The sequence below is a fragment of the Oncorhynchus gorbuscha genome, linkage group LG23 (assembly GCF_021184085.1).
Source record: "Oncorhynchus gorbuscha isolate QuinsamMale2020 ecotype Even-year linkage group LG23, OgorEven_v1.0, whole genome shotgun sequence".
NCBI classification, from domain to species: Eukaryota; Metazoa; Chordata; class Actinopteri; order Salmoniformes; family Salmonidae; genus Oncorhynchus; species Oncorhynchus gorbuscha.
The window spans coordinates 53,549,493-53,571,707 of record NC_060195.1 but is presented as its reverse complement, the minus strand read 5'-3'; the positions used below and the strand labels follow the sequence as shown (position 1 = coordinate 53,571,707).

The 22,215-nt window shown below is 44.3% G+C and overlaps 1 protein-coding gene across 6 annotated transcripts in view; it reads right to left on the bottom strand.

The window, feature by feature from the left end:
• The window catches only part of LOC124011622 (zinc finger E-box-binding homeobox 2-like), a 78,520-nt gene that overhangs the window by 7,227 nt on the left and 49,078 nt on the right, over positions 1-22,215 (bottom strand). For 4 of the 6 annotated variants that reach the window (XM_046325073.1, XM_046325078.1, XM_046325076.1 and 1 more), the window contains 4 exons: positions 12,143-12,394; positions 6,863-6,931; positions 4,179-4,403; positions 2,860-3,074 (listed from right to left, as the gene is read on the bottom strand). In XM_046325073.1, the coding sequence (XP_046181029.1) occupies positions 2,860-3,074; positions 4,179-4,403; positions 6,863-6,931; positions 12,143-12,394 (761 nt within the window). Of the gene's footprint in view, positions 1-2,859; positions 3,075-4,178; positions 4,404-6,862; positions 6,932-12,142; positions 12,398-22,215 lie in introns of all 6 variants that reach the window. The other 2 variants (XM_046325077.1, XM_046325075.1) reach the window with 2 other exon arrangements.

Here is a 22,215-nt window from a genome sequence, read left to right as displayed (position 1 = left end):
CGTGTAAACGGGAGGCACACCAGACGTGCACAATTAATTCTGAGTCGGAGGTGAACACGTTAAATGCTTAGGCAACACAAAAGATCTCTCAGCAGCACTTGCTACCAAGGCAGGCATAGCAGGAAGAAGCAGCCAGCATCCTGATCCAGCCTGACAACTGCTGGGGTGTGCTGACTCTACCCACATTCCTGGGGAGACAGATGGCGTAAGGGAGGACACAGAGAGGAATGTTCAAACGGCAGCAACCTTCAAAGATCGAGCAGGAGTGGGTCTGTCTGTCGGTGGGGCCAGTCAGGGACCCCACCGCTCGTACGTTGCTGAGTTGCATAAACAAACAGCAACAGCTGCTTTGGCTCCCCCTGCTTCCCTCTGAGGACCGCAGTAAACTTTAGTTGTGCCAATAAGATACAATCATTCTCTAATCCTAATTGTCAATGGCACCAACACCAGCAAATGTGTTTTTGGCGGAGGGGGACATGCTATCCTACATGACTCCGGGAAGGTTAGGGATGGGATGTTGGATGTTGTGGGCGGGGCGCATGGGCTGGGTATTCAAATATTATTGGCGTGTATTAATGACATATTTTCTCTTGATTGGTTAATTGGATAAGGAGTGTTACAGGTTATTTTAGATTTGTTTGTGGTGTTTATGGCGAGGGCATCTTTTCCTAGGTAGAGACAGTTCTCATGGAACATGGGATTAGGGCTTGCCTGTAAGTGATGACACGACTATTCACTAACTGCACAACACATTTTATCTTTCTTTTGTTTCTTTTTTTACCCCAAGAGGACTTCAATTGTCACTACTGCTTTGTTCAGATTCACTTATTTTTTAAACACGGATGGCAAGCAAATGTAACATCATGAATAGAAGGTTTATTTCTTCCACGCAGGGAGTTGGATGTGATGCATGCAAATTGTCAACAAATTCCCAGGTTAGTTTATCCAAAAGAAAATACATTGCGAGTGAGTGAGACTCAATAATAAGTGTACATGTTGATTCTGACATAAACTCAGCCAAAAAAGAAACGTCCTCTCACTGTCAACTGCGTTTATTTTCTTCAATCTTAACATGTGTAAATATTTGTATGAACATAACAAGATTCAACAACTGAGACATAGTGAACAAGTGAACAAGTTCCACAGACATGGGGCGAACAGAAATGGAATACTGTGTCCCTGAACAAAGGGTGGTTCAAAATCAAAAGTAACAGTCAGTATCTGGTGTGGCCACCAGCTGCATTAAGTACTGCAGTGCGTCCCCTCCTCATGGACAGCACCAGATTTGCCAGTTACCCCACTATTCCACCAAGGCACCTGCAAGTTCCCGGACATTTCTGGGAGGAATGGCCCTAGCCCTCACCCTCCGATCCAACAGGTCCCAGGCGTGCTCAATGAGATTGAGATCTGGGCTCTTTGTTGGCATTGGCAACACTGACATTCCTGTCTTGCAGGAAATCACACACAGAATGAGCAGTATTGCTGGTGGCATTGTCATGCTGGAGGGTCATGTCAGGATGAGCCTGCAGGAAGGGGACCACATGAGGGAAGAGGATGTCTTCCCTGTAACGCACAGCGTTGAGATTGCCTGCAGTGACCAAAAGCTCAGTGCGATGATGCTGTGATACACCGCCTCAGACCATAACGGACCCTCCACCTCCAAATCGATCCCGCTCCAAAGTACAGGTCTCGGTATAACGCTCATTCCTTCGACGATAAACACAACCATCACCCCTGGTGAGACAAAACCGCGACTCATCAGTTTTTTGGCAGTCCTGTATGGTGGGTTTGTGCCCATAGGCAATGTTAATGCCGGTGATGTCTGGTAAAGACCTACCTTACAACATGCCTACAAGCCCTCAGTCCAACCTCTCTCAGCCTATTGCGGACAGTCTGAGCACTGATGGAGGGATTGTGCGTTCCTGGTGTAACTCGATCAGTTGTTGTTGCCATCCTGTACCTGTCCCGCAGGTGTGATGCTCGGATGTACCGATCCTGTGCAGGTGTTGTTACACGTGGTCTGTCACTGCAAGGACGATCAGCTGTCCGTCCTGTCTCCCTGTAGTGCTGTCTTAGTTGTCTCACACTACGGACATCGCAAGTTATTGCCCTGGCCACATCTGCAGTCCTCATGCCTCCTTGCAGCATGCCTATAAGGCATGTTCACGCAGATGAGCAGGGACCCTGGGCATGTTTCCTTTGGTGTTTTTCAGAGTCCGTAGAAAGGCCTCTTTAGTGTCCTAAGTTTTCATAACTGTGACCTTAATTGCCTACCGTCTGTAAGCTGTTAGAGTCTTAACGACACAGGTGCATGTTCATTAATTGTTTATGGTTCATTGAACAAGCATGGGAAACAGTGTTTAAACCCTTTACAATGAAGATCTGTGAAGTTATTTGGATTTTTACGATTTATCTTTGAAAGACAGGGTCCTGAAAAAGAGACATTTCTTTTTTTTGCTGAGTTTAGTACTGCATGAAGGAAATGCTTTATTTTAAAGAACATAAAATCTACTAGTTGAAGTGAAATTAAGGAGCAGATAAAATGTCTAAATTGGAAATTAACATAATCATTTGATCGTGAACATAAGACCGCAAAATCATATCAGACGGGGCCATCAAAAAACCATTTAGGGCCTCAATTAAAGTTATTACCATTAAAAGATCTGCATCTCCAAAATGCCATGAAAAATTCATAATGATTGCCAATCAAAATGATATATTTTCCTCCAAGGGATCGTAGCACATTAGAAACGAAGTAAGTGAGGGGAACGGGAAGGGGAGAGGAATAATAAAGGGATTGAAAACGGCAACAACAACAACAACAACAACAACCACCAAACGAGGGCACATGATCCTCACCTGATCTCTGTCAGGCTTGTGCGTGGCCATATGTCGCTCAAGCTGAGTGCGGTAGGCAAACGTGTAGTTACACAGGGGGCAGGCGAAGTTCTCCTCGTTCTTCTCGTGGCGGTACTTGATGTGCTCCTTGAGCGATGTCAAGCGCTTGTAGCCCCGGTCGCAGTAGGGGCAGGTCAACAGTTGGGCGAAAGCATCTGGAGTTCCAGGTGGCAGGTCTGGGTAAGGGAGACGGGGGTTGGGGAAAGGGAGGGGGGGTAGAGAAAGCAGTCCAAAAGGTCAGCAAATCAATGGCAGCTAATGGGCGTACTGCCCGGAATGGTATGGGAGGTATCACTGCAATCTGCTCTACAGAGTGCCGTCGTCTCAGGCTGGCATCCATGCCCTGACACACATACACACATACACACACACGCACTCCCCCCCCCCCCTTTTCTTATATCACATACTAAGACACACGTGAAAATTCACACATACTAAATTGAATTAGCTTTTAATTGACCTATACACTTTAGAATGTGTTGCTTAACATACTTTTAGCTTAAGTAATTGTGTTTCTTTGACTTTTGATTTAAGACAAATATGAAATATGATATCTAATCTTACACTGTTTTACACTGATATCTTACAAATGTCAGTCTGAAATAAAGCACCTTGACCTGGTTTTTAAGAACACTACCTCACCCACCCTCCCCCCTCGTCCTTCCTTGCTCCCCTTAACCATAGTCCCCTCGCCTAATTGCTTTTAAGTGGCTTATTTAATACCATTTTTCCCACACTTTCATCATTTCTGAAGTACGTATCATAAATCCATTCTAATTCAATCCCTGTTCCCCCGGGGTCTGAGAGGTGTACTATCTTATTTCAGACCTCTGGCAGCTGCTGCTGCTTAAAGACTGGAGGACCGAAGGTAAACACAGAGGCATCCAGTGAAGAATCTGTGAGACCAACAGCTGCCCATGTCACTGTGCCACAGAGACCAAGAAGAGTCCAGTCACACCACTGCTGCTCTGTTCTCTTCGGGTGACGTACGTAGCAAGAGTCTCAAAGGAGAAGCGCTGATCCAGGATCAGCTCCCCCATGTCTATGTAATCTTATTCATTGTGGTCTAAAAGGCAACACTGATCTTAGATCAGCACTCCTACTCTAAAACATTTCAAACATATGGCCCCAGCTCACCCCTGTCCATGTAGTCTTATTCTTTGTGATCTAAAAGGCCAAAATGAACCTAAATCAGCACTCCTACTCCGAGATGCTTCATGCATACAGCCCCTGTCCACGGTTCTGTTCTTGCCCTCCCTGGCTGGTCTCTGGACTCTTACCATTTTCCTCCTGGCCGTTTGTTTCAGGCGCTTCGGGCGTGCCCAGACGGGACAGCTCCTCTCCCTCGGGTGCTTCTGGGTAAATGATGGCAGTGTCGCCCCGCTGCAGGTACTCAGCGATGCTGACCACGTGGCTGTGGCTCTCGCTCAGGCTCTCCTCCTGAAGCTTACTACGCTTAGCGAAGAACTCCTCAAACTCTGAAGTGCAATCAACAACATTCTTAACTGAAAAGAAGAAGAGAAAGAGAGAAGGAGGAGGGAGGGAGAGGGAGAGGGAGAGCGAGAGCGAGAGAAAGAGAGAGAGAGAGAGAGAGAGAGAGAGAGAGAGAGAGAGAGAGAGAGAGAGAGAGAGAGATGGGTTTTGAGAAATTGGATTCTTCACTCCCCAAGAGAAATGTGTGTTACAGCAATACTGAGGACGTGTCGGGTCTAAATGGGATGAAGAAACTCCACAACAGACATTAAGGTGGTAGTTGTGGGAGAATACATCTGAATTACTGTGTTATCTTGTCACGCAACAGCCACTAAAACAAGAAATATGAGTTCATCTTAGAAAAGCACCACCTTAAATCGTGGGAAAGTATTTCAGATAAACATATTGTATTTCCTTGAATCAGATTACCAGTTACACAATAAATGTGGGGAACACAATTCAAACTGGTCAAATGTCTTCTAATTTTCCTTCATACGTGAAATGAAAAGAATTTGTATTTTACAATTTTGGATCTTTGAGATTATATCTATTTAATTAAGCCTGGGGTTTTTTAAGCCTCTCGAAAACAACATTTTATTTACACATTGTGTAGCAACAGCACAATCAAATTCCCTGTGTATTGACAAGGGGTCAATAAAATGTCTCTGGTTAGTGGATCGGCTGTGGAACAGATTACTGAGGACAAACAACAACGTTGCACAAAAAAAGAAGCTTTAAACCATAGTCCTTAAAACACTTTCTGAAGCTGTCTTTCTGAAATTGCTGAAGTCACACATTGTGCGTTTTCTCATATCCTCCAGTCCCTTCTCTTTAGGGAATCCAGAAAGCTGCAGAGTAGAGATAGCTGTGGCTCCAAAAGCAAACAAAGCTCATCAAAACCCGGCAACCTTCATTAGTCAACAGCAGATGATAGACACTCAAAGGTTCACGTTAATTCAAACTATACTATACGGTATTCCGACAACCTGGGGCAAGTCTATTTCCCCCACCTATCATATCACTGTTATAAAACTCGTCACATGTAACATTGTCATGCTAAATGTTACAGGAAGTCACGCAAACGGTTTGATTTGACTGGATTTAGATTTAGTTACTTATTTAATTAGACATGTCCAAGCCAAGGTACATTTTTATATTGTGATTTGTTTGGCAGTGATTATTTTATGGGTCCAATTTGTGAAAGGTCAAGGTAGTGTATTTGGTTGTCAAAAGTGGCATGAAAATGTCACTGGTGCCAAAGGAGCTTGTCTGAAATCGTATGAAGCAACTGTTAACTAGGCAGCTCAATTTCCTGCATTCTCATTAGGACTTTGTGTGAACCGTTTGAGAATCATCTAATGCATTTTAGAGATACAAAACTGTGAGGGTGCTTGAGATCTCTATATTGGATTCACAACTCACCGTTAAACAAATATGTGTCTTAAGGTTATAAAAATACATCAAAAAGATCACATTTAGACTAATTTGATTTTGCAAATGAAATGTAATTTGGAAAGTCACTGTGTTGCCAACAAGCTACGAGCTCAACCTCGTGATGCCTCCCTTGAAATGACTTTCTCCTCTGTAAATAGAGGAAATCACCTGGATAAAAGAGTTCTTAGGTGGCAAGACGTGATTGCAATTTTCATTTCTTCAATGAAATCACATGTAATCCCATGGTGGGTTCTTTCTACCAATGCAGTGCCACTACATTGTTTCCACGGCCTTAACGGAAACATTTGCGATGTCTAAATTTCCACAAAAAAAGTCACCACACAATGCACAGGCTCACACACACACACACACACACACACACACACACACACACACACACACACACACACACACACACACACACACACACACACACACACACACACACACACACACACACACACACACACACACACACACACACACACACACACACACACACACACACAAAATCAACAAACTATATAAATAAATAAAAAAAGAAGAATAGAAGATTCCTAAGGAAGTATTCCCCTTATGCGGTGAGTGTTTACCCAAACGGTGCCGAGGCCAGTTGTCAGCAGCGGTCAGGATGATATCATGGAGGGAAAGCTTCATGCCCAAGAGGCTTGTGGGTGGAAATCAGCTTTGTTTACGTAATTAAAAATGGCAGGTAGGATTAGGCTCCACAGTTTTGTGTAGAAAGGACCATGCAGGGACACTAGTGCTCGACACGGACACACAGATACACAGCGACCCACACAGGGATTGGAAGGGTGGTTGGTCTCGGCCTCGTCTTTCAACACAATACAGATGTAGGATCTTCATTTGAGACAGTTTGCTACAGCAGAAAAATAATCCTGCAGTAGCAGGAAATGTGAATTATTATTACGTCGATTACAATTCATTCTGGTCCAGGACTATGCTTGCATTGCAGGAAAGTTCTTCTGCAACAGGGTTATCAAATTAAGATCCTACATCTGTACATCAAATCTCACAATGGATTAAATCAACTCACCCGTACCGTTTCCAACTGTCTGAAGAGGGGCGTCAGGCCCCAAAGTGTCATAATCATCTTTCATTTCATCTGTGGAGAAAGGAGGGGAGGGAGGAGGGGAGGGAGTAGGGAAGAGAAGGAAAAGAGAAGTTCAGTTCAATGCAGTAGTGTACCAAGCAAACCCAAGCCTCACAATGAAGCCTTCAGAGGAAGGTACGGAGATATAAAGGGCTTGCTGTGTTGCACTGTGCCGAGGCTTTGTGTGGCATTCTTAATCATCAGGACCAGACAGAGCCTTATTTACCTTAAAAACAACAACAAGCAGGGAAGAAAGCTGCTCTGCCATTCCGGGGGTAGTGAGAGTTGCCAGAAAGAAAGATTAATTCAAGAAGCCAGCCCCATCCACCTGAACAGTCAGAGAGGAGTAACCTGGCACAAAAGGCCTTGCAGTTGTTATTCCCTCACTGTGACACTACTAACAATCTACATGCGGCAGAAAAAATTACAAACTATACAGGGGGTTTTCGCATAAAATCCTGGACTGTGGGCTTAGAATCTATTGCCAATCAACGTAATGCATAGTCGTAGGAACGCCAAGGGCACACTTGCATTTTGTCCTGGCACAGGTAAGACAGCCATAAATAAAGGACCCCAGATTGACAGACAGGCTCATAAACAAGGGAGAGAACAACTTTTGACATTAGTGGGTAAATTCTCTTGCCGTGTGGGCAGCGGCGAACAAGAGGACTTTTGTTGGTGTTCATGTCCACAGACAATTAACTTAAAGGAGTCCTCTGTGACTCCTTCCTTCCGTCCTGTCTTTGAAAATTAAATCAAGGTACTTCCGAGAAGATAGTGGCTGGTAATAAAAATGGCTCTTCTCTCGCTCTCTGTTTCTCCTGGTTCTAGCCATGTGATTTCTATGGTCTCAAGGATACTGTGTTGCCATGGAGGGGTAAACAAACAAATCAGTGGATTAAGGGAATAGAGGAACTCTCTCCTTTACTGTCTCTTGCACCGTGGACTTAACAGAAAACATTTTTGGGGGGAAATGAGTTTGAAAAGTAGCTGACAAGTTGTGTAAAATCTTCAGAATATAACGTTGCCTGAATACTTGTCATTGAATTAGCATTCACGAATCACATGCAGGAACAACAAATATAATATATATGTCGTATATTTTGGTGCAGAGTGAAAAATCTGGTGTTTTAATAGTTGGTTCATTTCAATAATTAGGAGAGGGGTTTTTTCGGTTTCTTTCGCTTGAAGTGAGACTGTTTCCGTCTGCACCAAACAGATAAAAAAAATGTTTTTAAAACAGCCAATAGCTTCAGAGAATAAAAAATGGACTCTTTTGAACGAAAAGTACTCAACTTTCCCTTGACATGAAGCTTGACTGTGTGGTGGAGAAACATGCCAGACATTTTTCATTTGCATTTGAGGGGGTTTGGAGTGCCGTTGTCTTCTCAGTAATGACATCAAACCAGGCTGCACTCTAAGGAAATGGCCCTTTAGCAATATTGTTGAAGATACACTGGAGTATTGTGAGCAATCAAAAGAAAATCCTCCCCCACAGCCACAAATATAATTCTGGTGTTTAAGAGACCAGCATATATGGATAGTTACTTTTTTTTGTCATTTCTAATTTACTGAATGTTAATCAAGCTCTCTTTTCCTCTTTCCCTCACGTTTATTTTTCCTGGAAAGTGGGAGAGTTCGCATGGATGCAGCCATTATGGTTTTCGCAGCCTTTAGTAATCCAATTTCACTGCATATTTTTGATATGACTCAAGGAGCACAAGTGGGGATTTGCTTTTTGTCCCTTTTCGTTCCCTCTTTACCTCGAACAGTCCCTATTATCTGCGTGTGGCCAAGGAATGAGAGTGAGGGAATTTCCAGCAGGAGGTAGGCTAAGACCACTTACACCTACCTCACTTCTATGGCCCTTTGCACAGATCCTTTTTGGGCCATTTCTTTTGCTTCTGACAGCTACACATCCATTGGAGAGAGAAAGAGAGAGACCCGTTTTTATAGTTGAAAGTGTCATGTGAGTCAAAAAGCCAGTCCAGTCTGATTTCTCGCTGTCTCTCTCGGCCTGATAAATCATGTAAGGAGAGGGGGAGTGTGAGAGAAGGCCTGCGCTGAACTGAAGGATGTTTAAGTTTCTGACTGTGACCGAGGATGGGGCCCAGAATACCTTTCCCCTGCCATACGTCCACCTATTTACTTAACGCCATTGATGCTGTTCGTTTTGAATACGTTCCGATTTTTATGGCCAGTTACCAGTGGAACAGGGCGCAATAAAAAAAAAAAAGGTCCTCCTCCTCCTTTCTGTTAGTTCTCTGAGCGGCCTTGAACAGAGCCGGGCCGGGAGAAGAAAGAGACACGGGCAGAAAGGGGAGAATGCAGGTGATTTGTTTTAGAATGATAGTGATGTCATGTATTCCAGCCCACTGCATCCAGCGGCCCCATTGTGGGATGAAAGAATGTCAAGGACCATTCTAGAACACAAAACTCTGATTGTGCTGGCACCGGAAAGGCACAGCTAAGAAACTTTTTGCAGTGCTCTTCGATTCAAAACCTGTATCCTTTGGACAGGGTACTAAAGCTGACGAAGACAAGGCAGGGGAGAAAAGCACAGCTAATCTCAGGGGAAAGCAACAGTATGTGCTGAGGTATCATTGTAGACAGTAAGGCACCCGTGAAAGTGGGGGGGGAGAGGCAGACAAACATTCTGCCCACAAGCTTGGGAAAGAGAAGACTCCCATCATCTACACTAATTAACTACACTAGGTCTCAGAAATATGGCCGACTACGTTTCATCACTTGAGAAGCAGATTATCTGGGAGTTGCAACATATTTGAATTACAGACATTAAGGCACCACAGACTTTTATCAAATAAACAATTACTGTACGCTTTGACTACTTGTTTATTTTATTTTTTATCTTGATTTATTTGATAATTTCTATTTTTAAAGAATCCAACCCCATATGGACTGTTACGAGTGGGGGCAGAAATATAAACATCTGTAAAACATAGCAAAATAACGCACTGACTGTCTACGACAACTATGTTTTACAGTTTCTATGTCGATAATCAGTAACCACAAAGTGAACTTCCTCCTTTTCAATATATTTTTTTTGTTTTAAATTGAGCGTAATAACATTTTAGATGGTGAAATATTTCCCCCTTTTCGGCACTCTACAGAACCCAGTTCATTAGGAGAAATGAATAGCTAACACCGGCTCATTTAAACGGGATGTCTTACATGAGTTCTCGCTACACTCTGTTTCTGTCACACCGCTGCAAGAATCATTGACTCTTATTATACATGTAAATGGCTATCATAAAAATAAAAATTTCATTTAAGATTGTTAATGACTTTTGCAGCAGTCTGGCTTCCTTTAATGATGATCCCCTAGCCCTAATTAAAAGTATTTATCTTTCAAGCATCCATGACTAGGCTCTCTGCTATCAGTGATGCTCCAAAGAAACTAAGGAGTAAGGCGCCTCCACAGTTATATGTATCACCTGCCCGAAATGATCTAAACTAGATTATTAGCATATTGAGCTACAGTGGGGCAAAAAAGTATTTAGTCAGACACCAATTGTGCAAGGTCTCCCACTTAAAAAGATGAGAGAGGCCTGTAATTTTCATCATAGGTACACTTCAACTATAACAGACAAAATGAGAAAAGAAATCCAGAAAATCACATTGTAGGATTTTTTATGAATTTATTTGCAAATTATGGTGGAAAATAAGTATTTGGTCAACAACAAAAGTTTATCTCAATACTTTGTTATATACCCTTTGTTGGCAATGACAGAGGTCAAACGTTTTCTGTAAGTCTTCACAAGGTTTTCACATACTGTTGCTGGTATTTTGGCCCATTCCTCCATGCAGATCTCCTCTAGAGCAGTGATATTTTGGGGCTGTTGCTGGGCAACATGGACTTTCAACTCCCTCCAAAGATTTTCTATGGGGTTGAGATCTGGAGACTGGCTAGGCCACTCCAGGACCTTGAAATGTTTCTTACGAAGCCACTCCTTCGTTGCCCTGCCCGGGTGTGTTTGGGATCATTGTCATACTGAAAGACCCAGGCACGTTTCATCTTCAATGCCCTTGCTGATGGTAGGCTTTGTGACTTTGGTCCCAGCTCTCTGCAGGTCCCCCCGTGTGGTTCTGGGATTTTTGCTCACCGTTCTTGTGATCATTTTGACCCCACGGGGTGAGATCTTGCGTGGAGCCCCAGATCGAGGGAGATTATCAGTGGTCTTGTATGTCTTCCATTTCCTAATAATTGCTCCCACAGTTGATTTCTTCAAACCAAGCTGCTTACCTATTGCAGATTCAGTCTTCCCAGCCTGGTGCAGGTCTACAATTTTGTTTCTGGTGTCCTTTGACAGCTCTTTGGTCTTGGCCATAGTGGAATTTGGAGTGTGACTGTTTGAGGTTGTGGACAGGTGTCTTTTATACTGATAACAAGTTCAAACAGGTGCCATTAATACAGGTAACGAGTGGAGGACAGAGGAGCCTCTTAAAGAAGAAGTTACAGGTCTGTGAGAGCCAGAAATATTGCTTGTTTGTAGGTGACCAAATACTTATTTTCCACCATAATTTGCAAATAAATTCATTAAAAATCCTACAATGTGATTTTCTGGATTTTTTTCTTCTCATTTTGACTTCATAGTTGAAGTGTACCTATGATGAAAATTACAGGCCTCTCTCATATTTTTAAGTGGGAGAACTTGCACAATTGGTGGCTGACTAAATACTTTTTTGCCCCACTGCATATCAATCATATACTGAAGCTCTGATCATATTGCGATTATAGAGACAATCAAAAGAGGTCATTCTGAGAAAATGTCAAAATGTACGCTCTTAGTTTCACGATTGAAACTATCTGTCAATATCATCTCATGTCATTCTGGTTGACTTTAGCGAGGGTAAAAATATGTGTTGTGATTTAGCGCCGGGACAAGCCGAGTGAGTTTCAGTCACGTGGGGATGTAGGAATCTTCACCGTACCTCTGCCATCTTCAGTGGCACCATCATACGTTTCCTACTTATCGTCATGTTACAGTAACGTCTCCTGACTCTCTGCTTGCCCCCTGTCAACTCCCTGCATGTCAAAACGGGGTTTGATCTCCTCCACTTCCTTATGACTGCCGTGCACGGTCAACCTCTGCCCCTGTTACTGTGGAGGTGGGAGTGGTGGAGGGGGGGAGTTGGCTAGCCTATCATCTCATGGAAACCCAAATAAATCCGGCAAACATTTCGGCCGTGTGTGACGCTCACCAGTGCCGTCGACTGAGGCGTGCAGCATGTCGTTGTCGTGCCAGACATGGTCTACTCCGCTGTCCCTCATGTCATCGTCCTCCTCCTCCTTCGTCGTCAGGGCCTGGCCCACCCTCGGGGATCCAGCATCGTGGTTATTCAGGCTGGCAGGGCTGCACACCCCGTTGAGTAGGCCGTCCTCCTCTGATACCAGCAGCTTGTCCTCGTCCTCTGTCTCGGAACCAGTGTCCATCACGTTCTCATAATTCAACGCTGCAATGGGGGAGAACACAAAACAAAACGAGACGGGTCACTGGAGGAATTCAGATTTGGTGCTCAGTGTACTGACCTTGAAATGGAAAAAAAGGTCATTGAGGATTATGTCCTTGGATGAAGTCATTGCACTGCACTGTTAGGAGCTAGTAACACAATCATTTCGCTGCACCTGTTATAACATCTGCTAAACTGCTTAAGTGACCAATAAACTTTGATTTTATTTGATTACAGGTTAAACCCATTCCTGTTTCGGGACATGGGCCCTTTCTTGTGGGGGTACATCCCAATTACAACAACACCCACAGCGACAGACTGGAATCTGTAACTTTACCCATCCTGGTGTGTGGAGTCAGTCAGCTGCTACGTAGACACGCCAAAATAGCCACAAAGGTGACTGCCTGAGATGACAACCTAGCTACACCTTTCAGTTGGGCTCACAGATCTAAAGCATACACGACGTGGCTGAGATACTCCGCACTTCTGATATTTACAAATGTCAAATAGCCATACCCCCTTGGATTGAAACTTCTTAACCCCTAGTCATTTCATCACATTCACCACTCCTAAATAAGTGACGCACCGACTGTACTGCATTTTTCCCCAGAACTTGACAGATATCAACCGTCAAGTCAAATCCTTACAATGATAAATGAAATAATACATACAAGTGTAAAAATAAAAACAGAAACGAACTTAATCAAAACAGGACCTGCGCCCCACTCCTTTCCCTCCGTTCCCTCTCCTCTTGTCTTTTTCAGGGAGTGTTTTCAATGAGTCATGGTTGCGGAGAGAAATACTGCGCAGTCGAGCCCCACATTAAAATAACTCACACAAGTAGCGGCCCGCTTGATTCCACAACACTTGGTCCCAGACACATGGCAGCTTCTCTTAAAATAGGCAGCCTGTAAATAAGGGCTGTGAACTCAATTGAAGGTGGCTGTTTGTGAATTAGTCTGCCCTCACAAGGCTGGTTCTCTAGCCTCTCCAGTCTACACACAAGGCCCATAAATTGTCTGTCCTACAAAAGGAAGCCTTAAGACGTATTAGAGGAATGAACACAGGACATTAGCTCAGCGAGAGAAACAGGGCCGGCACATGACCGCATCACACCCAGACACAGCTCACTGCTAGTTCCTAAAACACTACTCTAGAGAAACAGACTCAAAACAACCACAGAGGGGGGAAATCAGAGTATGACATCATGGGAACCGATTTCAAATGTGGCTAGGCGAAGAGGCGAGGAAAAAGAGTGCAAACATTTTTCAGGTCCGTTTTAATTGCTGTACTGTAGCTATATATGACTACTTAAATAAAACCTTTAAACCTTTAAAATTACAAAACTGAGAAGGGGAAAGAAAATCTGATATTTTCTTTGATATACTATGGAGAGTAATAAGATTACGTTGAGCATATACAGTATGTCCATGCATGATCTTTGTATAATCCGCGGGTCTGCACTTGCCTTCCGAACAACAGGTGCAAATTAAAATGAAAACGGCTACGTAGCCAGGGCCAGCAGAATCAGCTGACCTGGTTAGAATACCAATTGATGGGGGAAACAAAACCTTTTCAAGAGGTGTGACCACAAGGGTTTAGGCAAGTTCAGACTGGGTAATGCTCTCAGACATAAAAAAAAGAGAAAGCCAAAGAAAAGCCAAAAAGAAAGTGAGACATTCAAACTCCTGCTGTGTGGTCCCCGATATACCTTGGCACTGCACTTGATAACATGTTGTTATTATTATTATTATTATATTTCCCCTTTGGTCCCTTCCCAACTTACCGCGACACCCCCTAACCCCCTCATCCCAGAGGTTCAACCATTTCCTAGCAACACAACGTGCTGTGGACTCCCTACTCCCCTTTCTCCCAGGCAGGTTTCTAAGGGTGGCCTAGCAGGCGGGCGGCAGGGGTTAACAAAGAAGCAGGAGGCCTGGGAAGCTATTACCCCTCCCCCTGCAGACCTGATCTCTGGACACAGCCTGAATACCGACGAATACCCAGGAGGAGTGAATGACATTATCTAAGGATGGACAGGTTTTAAAAGGCCTTTCTTTACACCCCAAACCTCTCAGAGAGCATTTTTCAGTGTACTATAGGTCCATGTGTAGGGTATAGGTTAACGCATGAAGAGAGGCGCTACAATGTGACGTCTTCAATATTGAGCAACGGACTTGGAAAAAATGGGCCTTGGACATAGAGGAGAGGTGAAGATCATCCCACTCCCTGCAAACCTCTAGACATCTACAATTGTCCAAAACGAACCGTGGAAGCTACTAAACGCCCGGTTGGAGTCCTGTGCTTCCATACAGGTCCACGTGTTTTAGGGGAGAGGTGGGGAGTGCGAGAGGGGTGCTCAGTGGATGTGGTCTCCAAGCTAGAACATTGGCTATCAGACACAGCGTTACACACCAAAGAGCTTGGAGAAGACAGAAATGACAATGTGTGACTTGTCAATCAAAGAAGCAAGTAGCATTGCCTTCGGAGAGCCTGCTTTGTTTAGGTGACATCTCTGACAGATGCCTCCGTATACTATAAGCACCAGCCTGACGTCGGGCATTGTACTCTGAAACAAAGTCATTCCGAACCTACTAATGTTAGCCTACACTCTGCCATTATTTTGTTCAATACCTCGCCGCTAATCAATCTTTTGTGTTTCTAGACGAGATAGACAAAGAAATCATCATGTTTACTTTTTAGGGCTACGTTTTCTTTCAGATGACACTTTCCATTTTTCTCCTCCTTTAGTTTAAGTGCCACCCTCAACAAAGGCAATTACAGCTGGCATTTTGACTGATGCCACCTGTTACCAGCTGATTTCACCAGCTCTCTTCTGATTGGAGGTAAATAAAGGGAACGACTTTTACAGATAATTAAAATGACACTTGTAATTGCTCGCTTGAGTCTTGCTTAATATCAGGCGTATTCGTGGCTGACATAACCCTTTCAGAGCTCTGGTATTAGGCTGTCAGGCATACCAGTGCAGAGGGCAGTTTCAAAAGTGCATTGATTATGACGTCTATAACCTTCCAAAATGACCTGTTTTTTTCCCCCCGTCGAGGGATGAGAGCGCGAGTTATCCTTTCAACGTCTGTGACAAAAAGGAGTCTGATTTGAAATCTCAACATCTTTCTTTTAAAACAAATAAAGACATTTGACAATCAGTGTTTCGACGGTGGCAGTTTCTCTGTACCCTTCTAATAAAAAAAAGACCATATAAAGTCATCTAAACCCGGAAAGTGTTCTTCCAAAGAGAAAAGACAGCACATTTAAGAACAAAAAAATATATAACTGTGTTTTACTGTTGAGCTGTTAAACAAACCATAACTCTCACACTATGAAATGTGCGTGTCATACACTCAGACATCAACCAAACCCTTGAGTCACACACTGACCCTCTGAACATACCCAAAACACACACTCAAATAAACATACCTTGGGTGAATGTGCTGCAAACGTGCACCTAGTCTTCCCCTTTCCCTAACACTCTTCCACAAAGCCCTCTCAACAGGCTCCCGAGCTGGGAGGCGCTGGATCTGCACTCGATCCATAACGAACAGCCCAGAGAAATATCCAAATAATCACTTCTGTCTGATGGAACAGGTGAGACAGAAGGCGCCAGAAGATCTATTCCACCCAGTGGGTCTCTATGTCTATCACAGTACCCTCTATTTGGAGGCGGAGACTTGCCAGGTCCCAGCCAGCTTCCCGTTAGATTGTGATGGGGAAAGGTGGTAGGTGACTCACACTGAGAGCCTGGCTAACTGAGACCGCTGAGGCTTTAGCTCCAGGTAATGTTGTGTTTCCTGTGGCTATCAGTTGTTGGTAATGAGCAAGGACATTCTCCCTATTGGAGGAAAACTGCCCTGTCTCATGAATGAAAAACATGCAGATCACCTGAAGGGCTAGGAGGGCAGAGAGGGATGGGGGGTGGGGGTAGAGGTGGAGAACGGGGGAATAGGAGAGGTAGAGAGGCATTAAGGTAGAAATGAGGTCATAGCCTTGTGGCTACCCCACTGGAAGGGGTTTTAACAATGACCTTTTAACTTTCACAATTCCTTTTCACGACAGAGTTTAGGGCTCTGAGTAGGCCGTTTAGGGTAGGAAGCGTTTGGGGGTTGTAGGTGGGAGGACCGGCGGGAAGGTTTAAATATATTTTTCTCTCTTCGGAATTTGAAATATGTTTAACTTTCGCCTTTTACTCATTAGGAAAACTTGCTGTTTTACATTCATAACATACCGAAAATGCCTGTGACTGTCTGTATTCCAGTGAGATACACAAGAACGCATGTGACTGTCTGTATTCCAGTGAGAGACACAAGAACGATTGAGATCTTGTGCACGTCTACTAGCCTGGTGTTTCACAGGGGCCAGAACAAGCAAGCCGTAAGCTGTAAAAGGACAGTGGCAGAGGGCAAACAAAGAGCTGAAAGGAGAGGGGCAGCTTTGTAGAGGCGATGAATGGTGAAAATTCAGCGATGTGTAAACCAACCTGGGAGTGGGGAGTGTGTGTGTGTGTGTGTGTGTGTGTGTGTGTGTGTGTGTGTGTGTGTGTGTGTGTGTGTGTGTGTGTGTGTGTGTGTGTGTGTGTGTGTGTGTGTGTGTGTGTGTGTGTGTGTGTGTGTGTGTGTGTGTGTGTGTGTGTGTGTGTGTGTGTGTGTGTGTGTGTGTGTGTCTCTCTGTGTCTGTGTGCTAGGGAGTGAGTAGTGAGTGATTCTGAGTGCGTCAGGAAGGGGTTGGTTATGTTCAATAATGTCTGCCATGAGGCACCCACAGTAGCCTGACTCTAATTGAATTAAACTCCCATTTATTTGCAGAGGCCTGAGCAACAGGCTGGAAAAAGAAAGCTTCAAGGTTTGCTCAACTGCTCAGAGGGCCCACCTTTACTCGACCTGTACAGATCCACCATCTGTACAACCCTGCACATGTTCCTCCTCCTCGACAAATGTTCTGTGCCCCCGCCTCCCCAACGCAGGAGCCAAAAAAAAGGGTGGGGGTGGGGGGAAGAGGCAAGGCACACAAAAGCTCCCTAGGCTGCCCTCAGGACTCGAGGCAGAAAGCTGGGGAGGAATTAAAAAATCATATTTACAAATAAAAATAACAATCTCCTAAGATCACCGGCTCAGGTGAGATCGATTTCCAGCGGAAGGTTCCTCTGGCTGCTGAGATACATCAAGCAAAGGAAAAGGTTAAAATTAGAAAATTTAATTTATTTGATAATTTCCCAGAATAATTAGTGTTAATATGGGTTAATTAATATGCAAATCTCTCAGCAGATGTTCTGCAGCGGGTCCTTGCTATGAGAGTGTGTGTGTGTGTGTGTGTGTGTGTGTGTGTGTGTGTGTGTGTGTGTGTGTGTGTGTGTGTGTGTGTGTGTGTGTGTGTGTGTGTGTGTGTGTGTGTGTGTGTGTGTGTGTGTGTGTGTGTGTGTGTGTGTGTGTGCCTCTGCAGCCTCTACTTTCTCCTGTCTGATTTTGGCTGTCACTTATTGGCTATAATTACTGTAACTAACCAAATACACACAAAACCTTTCGGAGGAGGAAGGATGAAACACTTTCCAGTTTGAGTCGTTCATCGTGGGCAAACTGGTACTTTGCTCACACAATTTCACATTTTCTTTGACTATAGTATAAAAGCCCCTTTTAGGCTTCTTACCAATTTACCCAATGAATGCAGCAAGCGGGTACTTAAACTCTTCGAAATGTGTGTGTGCTTTTGTACGTAAATGTGTACAAATGTAAATTGTATAGTAATCACTACTGGGAATACCAAGGGAGCACCACCTGCACATCAATGTCAATGTTGGACTGTTGACAAATCACCTATGCCTGCTCAAGTTGTGCAGATATTTATAAGCAGATAAATAATGGAATGTCCTGGAATAGGAATAGGGGATCAAAGAAGTAAATGACAGGTGCTTTATCCAGAAGAATCAGGTTTCCTATCAAATATTCATGTTACCCCCAAAAAGCGCTCATCTGGAAGTCTCCCCACAAACCCTTGTTTTAGTTTTATTCACAATCAAAATATGACATATAAATCCAATGTATGAGGCACAGGGAGAACTCATCTTGCAGTGCGTATAAATGTAACACACTTCTTTTGGAATCTTATTATTTCTGGTTATATTTCAGCTTCCTAGATGTTCTCAGCCTGCTAGCTGGGTACAGTGCTCTGCTCTGGAGGCCTGCTCACTCATGAAGAGAGTATCCATGTTCTTGATAGTGGAGTAGTGTGTTGCTATAAGCTGAGAATCTTATCTGGACCTGTCCTCTCTCTCACTCTCTCTCTGTCTCTCTCTCTCTGTGGCCCTGTCTCTGTCGGGCCTCCCGTCTCTCCCTCTCTCTCCCTCTCCCTCTCCCTCCCTCCCTCTATCTCCAGCCCTCCTTACCAGTTGCAAAGGGACACCATGGCTCGCTGCCACAGGTTCACACCCCCCACCTCCACCTCCCCGCCCCAGGGTGCCCTCCCCTCCGAATGCTTTTCTATAAACACACATACACTGGCATTGAGAAATACACACACACACAGAGAGAGAGAGAGAGAGAGAGAGAGAGAGAGAGATACACACACAGTTCCAGTTCCGCTCCAGGTAAAGGAATCTGCTGACGGGGCCAGAGCAGGGCCAGGGCGTGTTGTTGGCTTGATGTGGGGAATGGGGGGGGGGGGGGGGTAGGCAGGCACCAATTTGATAGTCACAGCACTGTGTTATCAGCTAGCTGTTTAATATGACCTAACTCTGTTGCTCTGTCTGTTGTTGCTGTGAGTGAGCTCAGGCCCCCAGAGCGCCAGTGGGGCCTTGCCCCTTGTGTACAGCCACCAGCATGATACCACTAGTTCTCCCTTTATGCATGCACACATCACTGTCATCAATTACAGTCTACTGTACTACAAGTGAGTGCTGCAGTCTGGGCTCCCGTGCGTGTGCGTGCGTGGAGGGGGTAAAGCGTGTGTGCGTGCCTCTGTGTCAGAGAAAGGGGGGGTGGGGGGGGGTGCTTCGGAAAATGTCTTCTGTCCCATTTCTATTTATCAGGGACAAAGAAAGGGAAGGTGCATCACGAGGAGTATCATCTACTCTTACCAAGGCCACAGAGCATGACAGAGTGACTGCAGTAGATGTCAGAGGCATGCCTCTTCACAATGGAAAGTCTCAACTCTATCAAATTGACAAAATAGAGCCTTTTGTTGTTGGATACTGGTCATATTGACAGGTCCTAACCTCGTCATATAAGGCAGACCTAACAGGAAGCAGTTTTAGCTTGAGATGTTGCTTGCATAAAAATGTACATGCTATTTAATGCAACTAAAGTGAGGATGTTCTGTGGAAAAAGCAGCAATGTTTTTTTTAGCTCAAGGGCCATGTGCCCCATTTTAATAAAAAGGAATCCATGGAAATAAATGACTTGCACTAAGTATATGCAAATTCAAATGTAAGCAATCAGTGCAAAATTAATTTAGCCAGAACTGATTAAAAGATTTAATAAATCTATACACAGTATTGCTTCAATCTGATATTGTAAATGTATTACACTTCCTGTAAGATTAATTAGTATGCTACAATAACATATTGCACTGCCAGAATGGATTACTGTAGGTTTTTGTTAATAACAGCTCTGCAGAACCTGAGTTGTAATTATGCACTCTTACAAAGTCATTTGATGGTGATTTCCTTTACAATGAGAATAAAATAAGAACAAAAAAAAGTTATGAAATGTATAGGCCTGAGGTTATTTTTTCATTTATTTTTGCTGGCCTGTGAGAAGCTAAAACAGCTCAAATCCTTTCACAAGTCTGACAAGTTGAGTTGTTTTGTGTTCCCACAAATACTTTTCACCTTTCCTAACTCGCCATAACTATTGTACAGACCCTGAGATAAGTAAATGGGTAAAAACAACAGTTTGATCTGGTCAAGGTCGTGATGCATTCCTGACCAGGCGGCTGTAGCCTACAGCTACATTTATCTCAGGAACACTGAGTTTGCACCTGAAGCCTAACACAATCTGTCAGTTACTCTATTCGTTCTCTCTCTCTCTCTCTCTCTCTCTCTCTCTCTCTCTCTCTCTCTCTCTCTCTCTCTCTCTCTCTCTCTCTCTCTCTCTCTCGCTCTCTCTCTCTCTCTCTCTCTCTTTCTCAATTCAATGGGGCATTATTGGCATGGGAAACATATGTTTACATTACCAAAGCTAGTGAAATAAACAATAAACCAAAGTGACAAGAAAACTCTCTACTAGATTCCATCTCTCCCCCTCTCTTCTCTCACTCTCTCCCCCTCTCTTCTCTCACTCTCTCATTATTTTCCCCTCCTATCTCTCTAATAGATTCTAATGGACAAAAACAAGAGAAACATTTGTGTTCACACAGTTTTAAACATTGCAGGGGACAGCTTGTCAATCTGACTAAGCCCACAAGAAAAACACTGAGCAAAGCCATTGCCATACAGCAAAGTTGATTTATTACAATTCCTTTCCAAATTCTTAACTAAAATAATTTACCGGCAGCCAAAACGATGACCACGTTTAATTTATGACCTTTTACCACATAAAATATTAGAGCTCTTTGTCGCCTATGAATGAAACGTATCCAATGTATGAAATAGAGGCTCACTGTCACAAGATAGCATCTTGGAAGACTTCCAAGCAAACCGGCATTGTTTGGGATTCATTGTTAGTGGCCGGGTTAGTAGAATTTTCCTGATGTGTATTAAACACAATGAACGAGGTAAAAAAAACGAAATTGGTGTGAAGGCACATTTTCTGAATCGCATCTGTGCTCTGAGCTGGAGAGAGACAGAGAGACAGAGAGACAGAGAGAGAGTATAGAGAGGATAATGAGAGAGAGAGGCGGAGAGAGAGAGAGAGAGAGAGAGAGAGAGAGAGAGAGAGAGAGAGAGAGAGAGAGAGAGAGAGAGAGAGAGAGAGAGAGAGAGAGAGAGAGAGAGAGAGGAGAGAGAGGAGAATGAGAGATAGAAGAGAAAGAGGTGAGAGAGGCGAGAGGTGAGAGAGGAGAACGAGAGAGAGAAAGACTGCTCACTGTCATAAAACTCTGCAGGTCTGCCAGTATGTCACCAGCTGGGGGCCAGGGGGAAGGGAGAGGGGAGGTCGGGGGGTTTAGAAGGGTGAGGGATCAGGCCCCTCAGATGTGATGAAGATCAGAGGGGAGAAGGGGAACCCATCCACCCATCCAGGTGAGGGCCAAGCCAGGCGGTGGGAGTAGGCACGGTCCCCCCATCCCCGGTCTATTCTGCTGTGGCCCCCAATCTGATCTGATCCAGCCTGGGTCTCAGGCATTTCATTCAGATGCTAATGAGTGTGTAAATCACATCTGGTCCCCCCTCTGTGCCTGAATCTTTGTCACCTGAATAGCATCCCCACCAGGTATCAAACGAGCTGCAGGAAATGGGCCTCTTTTCATCCCCTCATCCTCTCTTCCCCGCCAACCTCTCTCCACCTCTCTCCAATCAGCAAATGAGCGGCGGGCGAACCCCCTTGACAACAGGCCCCACAGCAAGGCTCCGCGTCCTACAGGGAGGGAAACCGCCTCGGGAGACTCAGAGGAACACAGACACAGAACCTGATACTGTTACCACTTCTCAATTACTCAGAGCAGCCAGGAGGAGAGGCCTCATCAGCTGACACAGATGTCAACGAGGGTACCAGGAAATACATTGACTGCAAAAACTACGGTGCTCTTATTTTAACAGAGACATTGTGTGCAGAGTCATACAGATTTCAGAACCATGTGTACTTGTATGAGAGACGAGTTGCATTCGTCGATAGGTGTTCTTTAAGGGGGCAGGCGAGAGGTGTAAGTCGCCTCTCTCT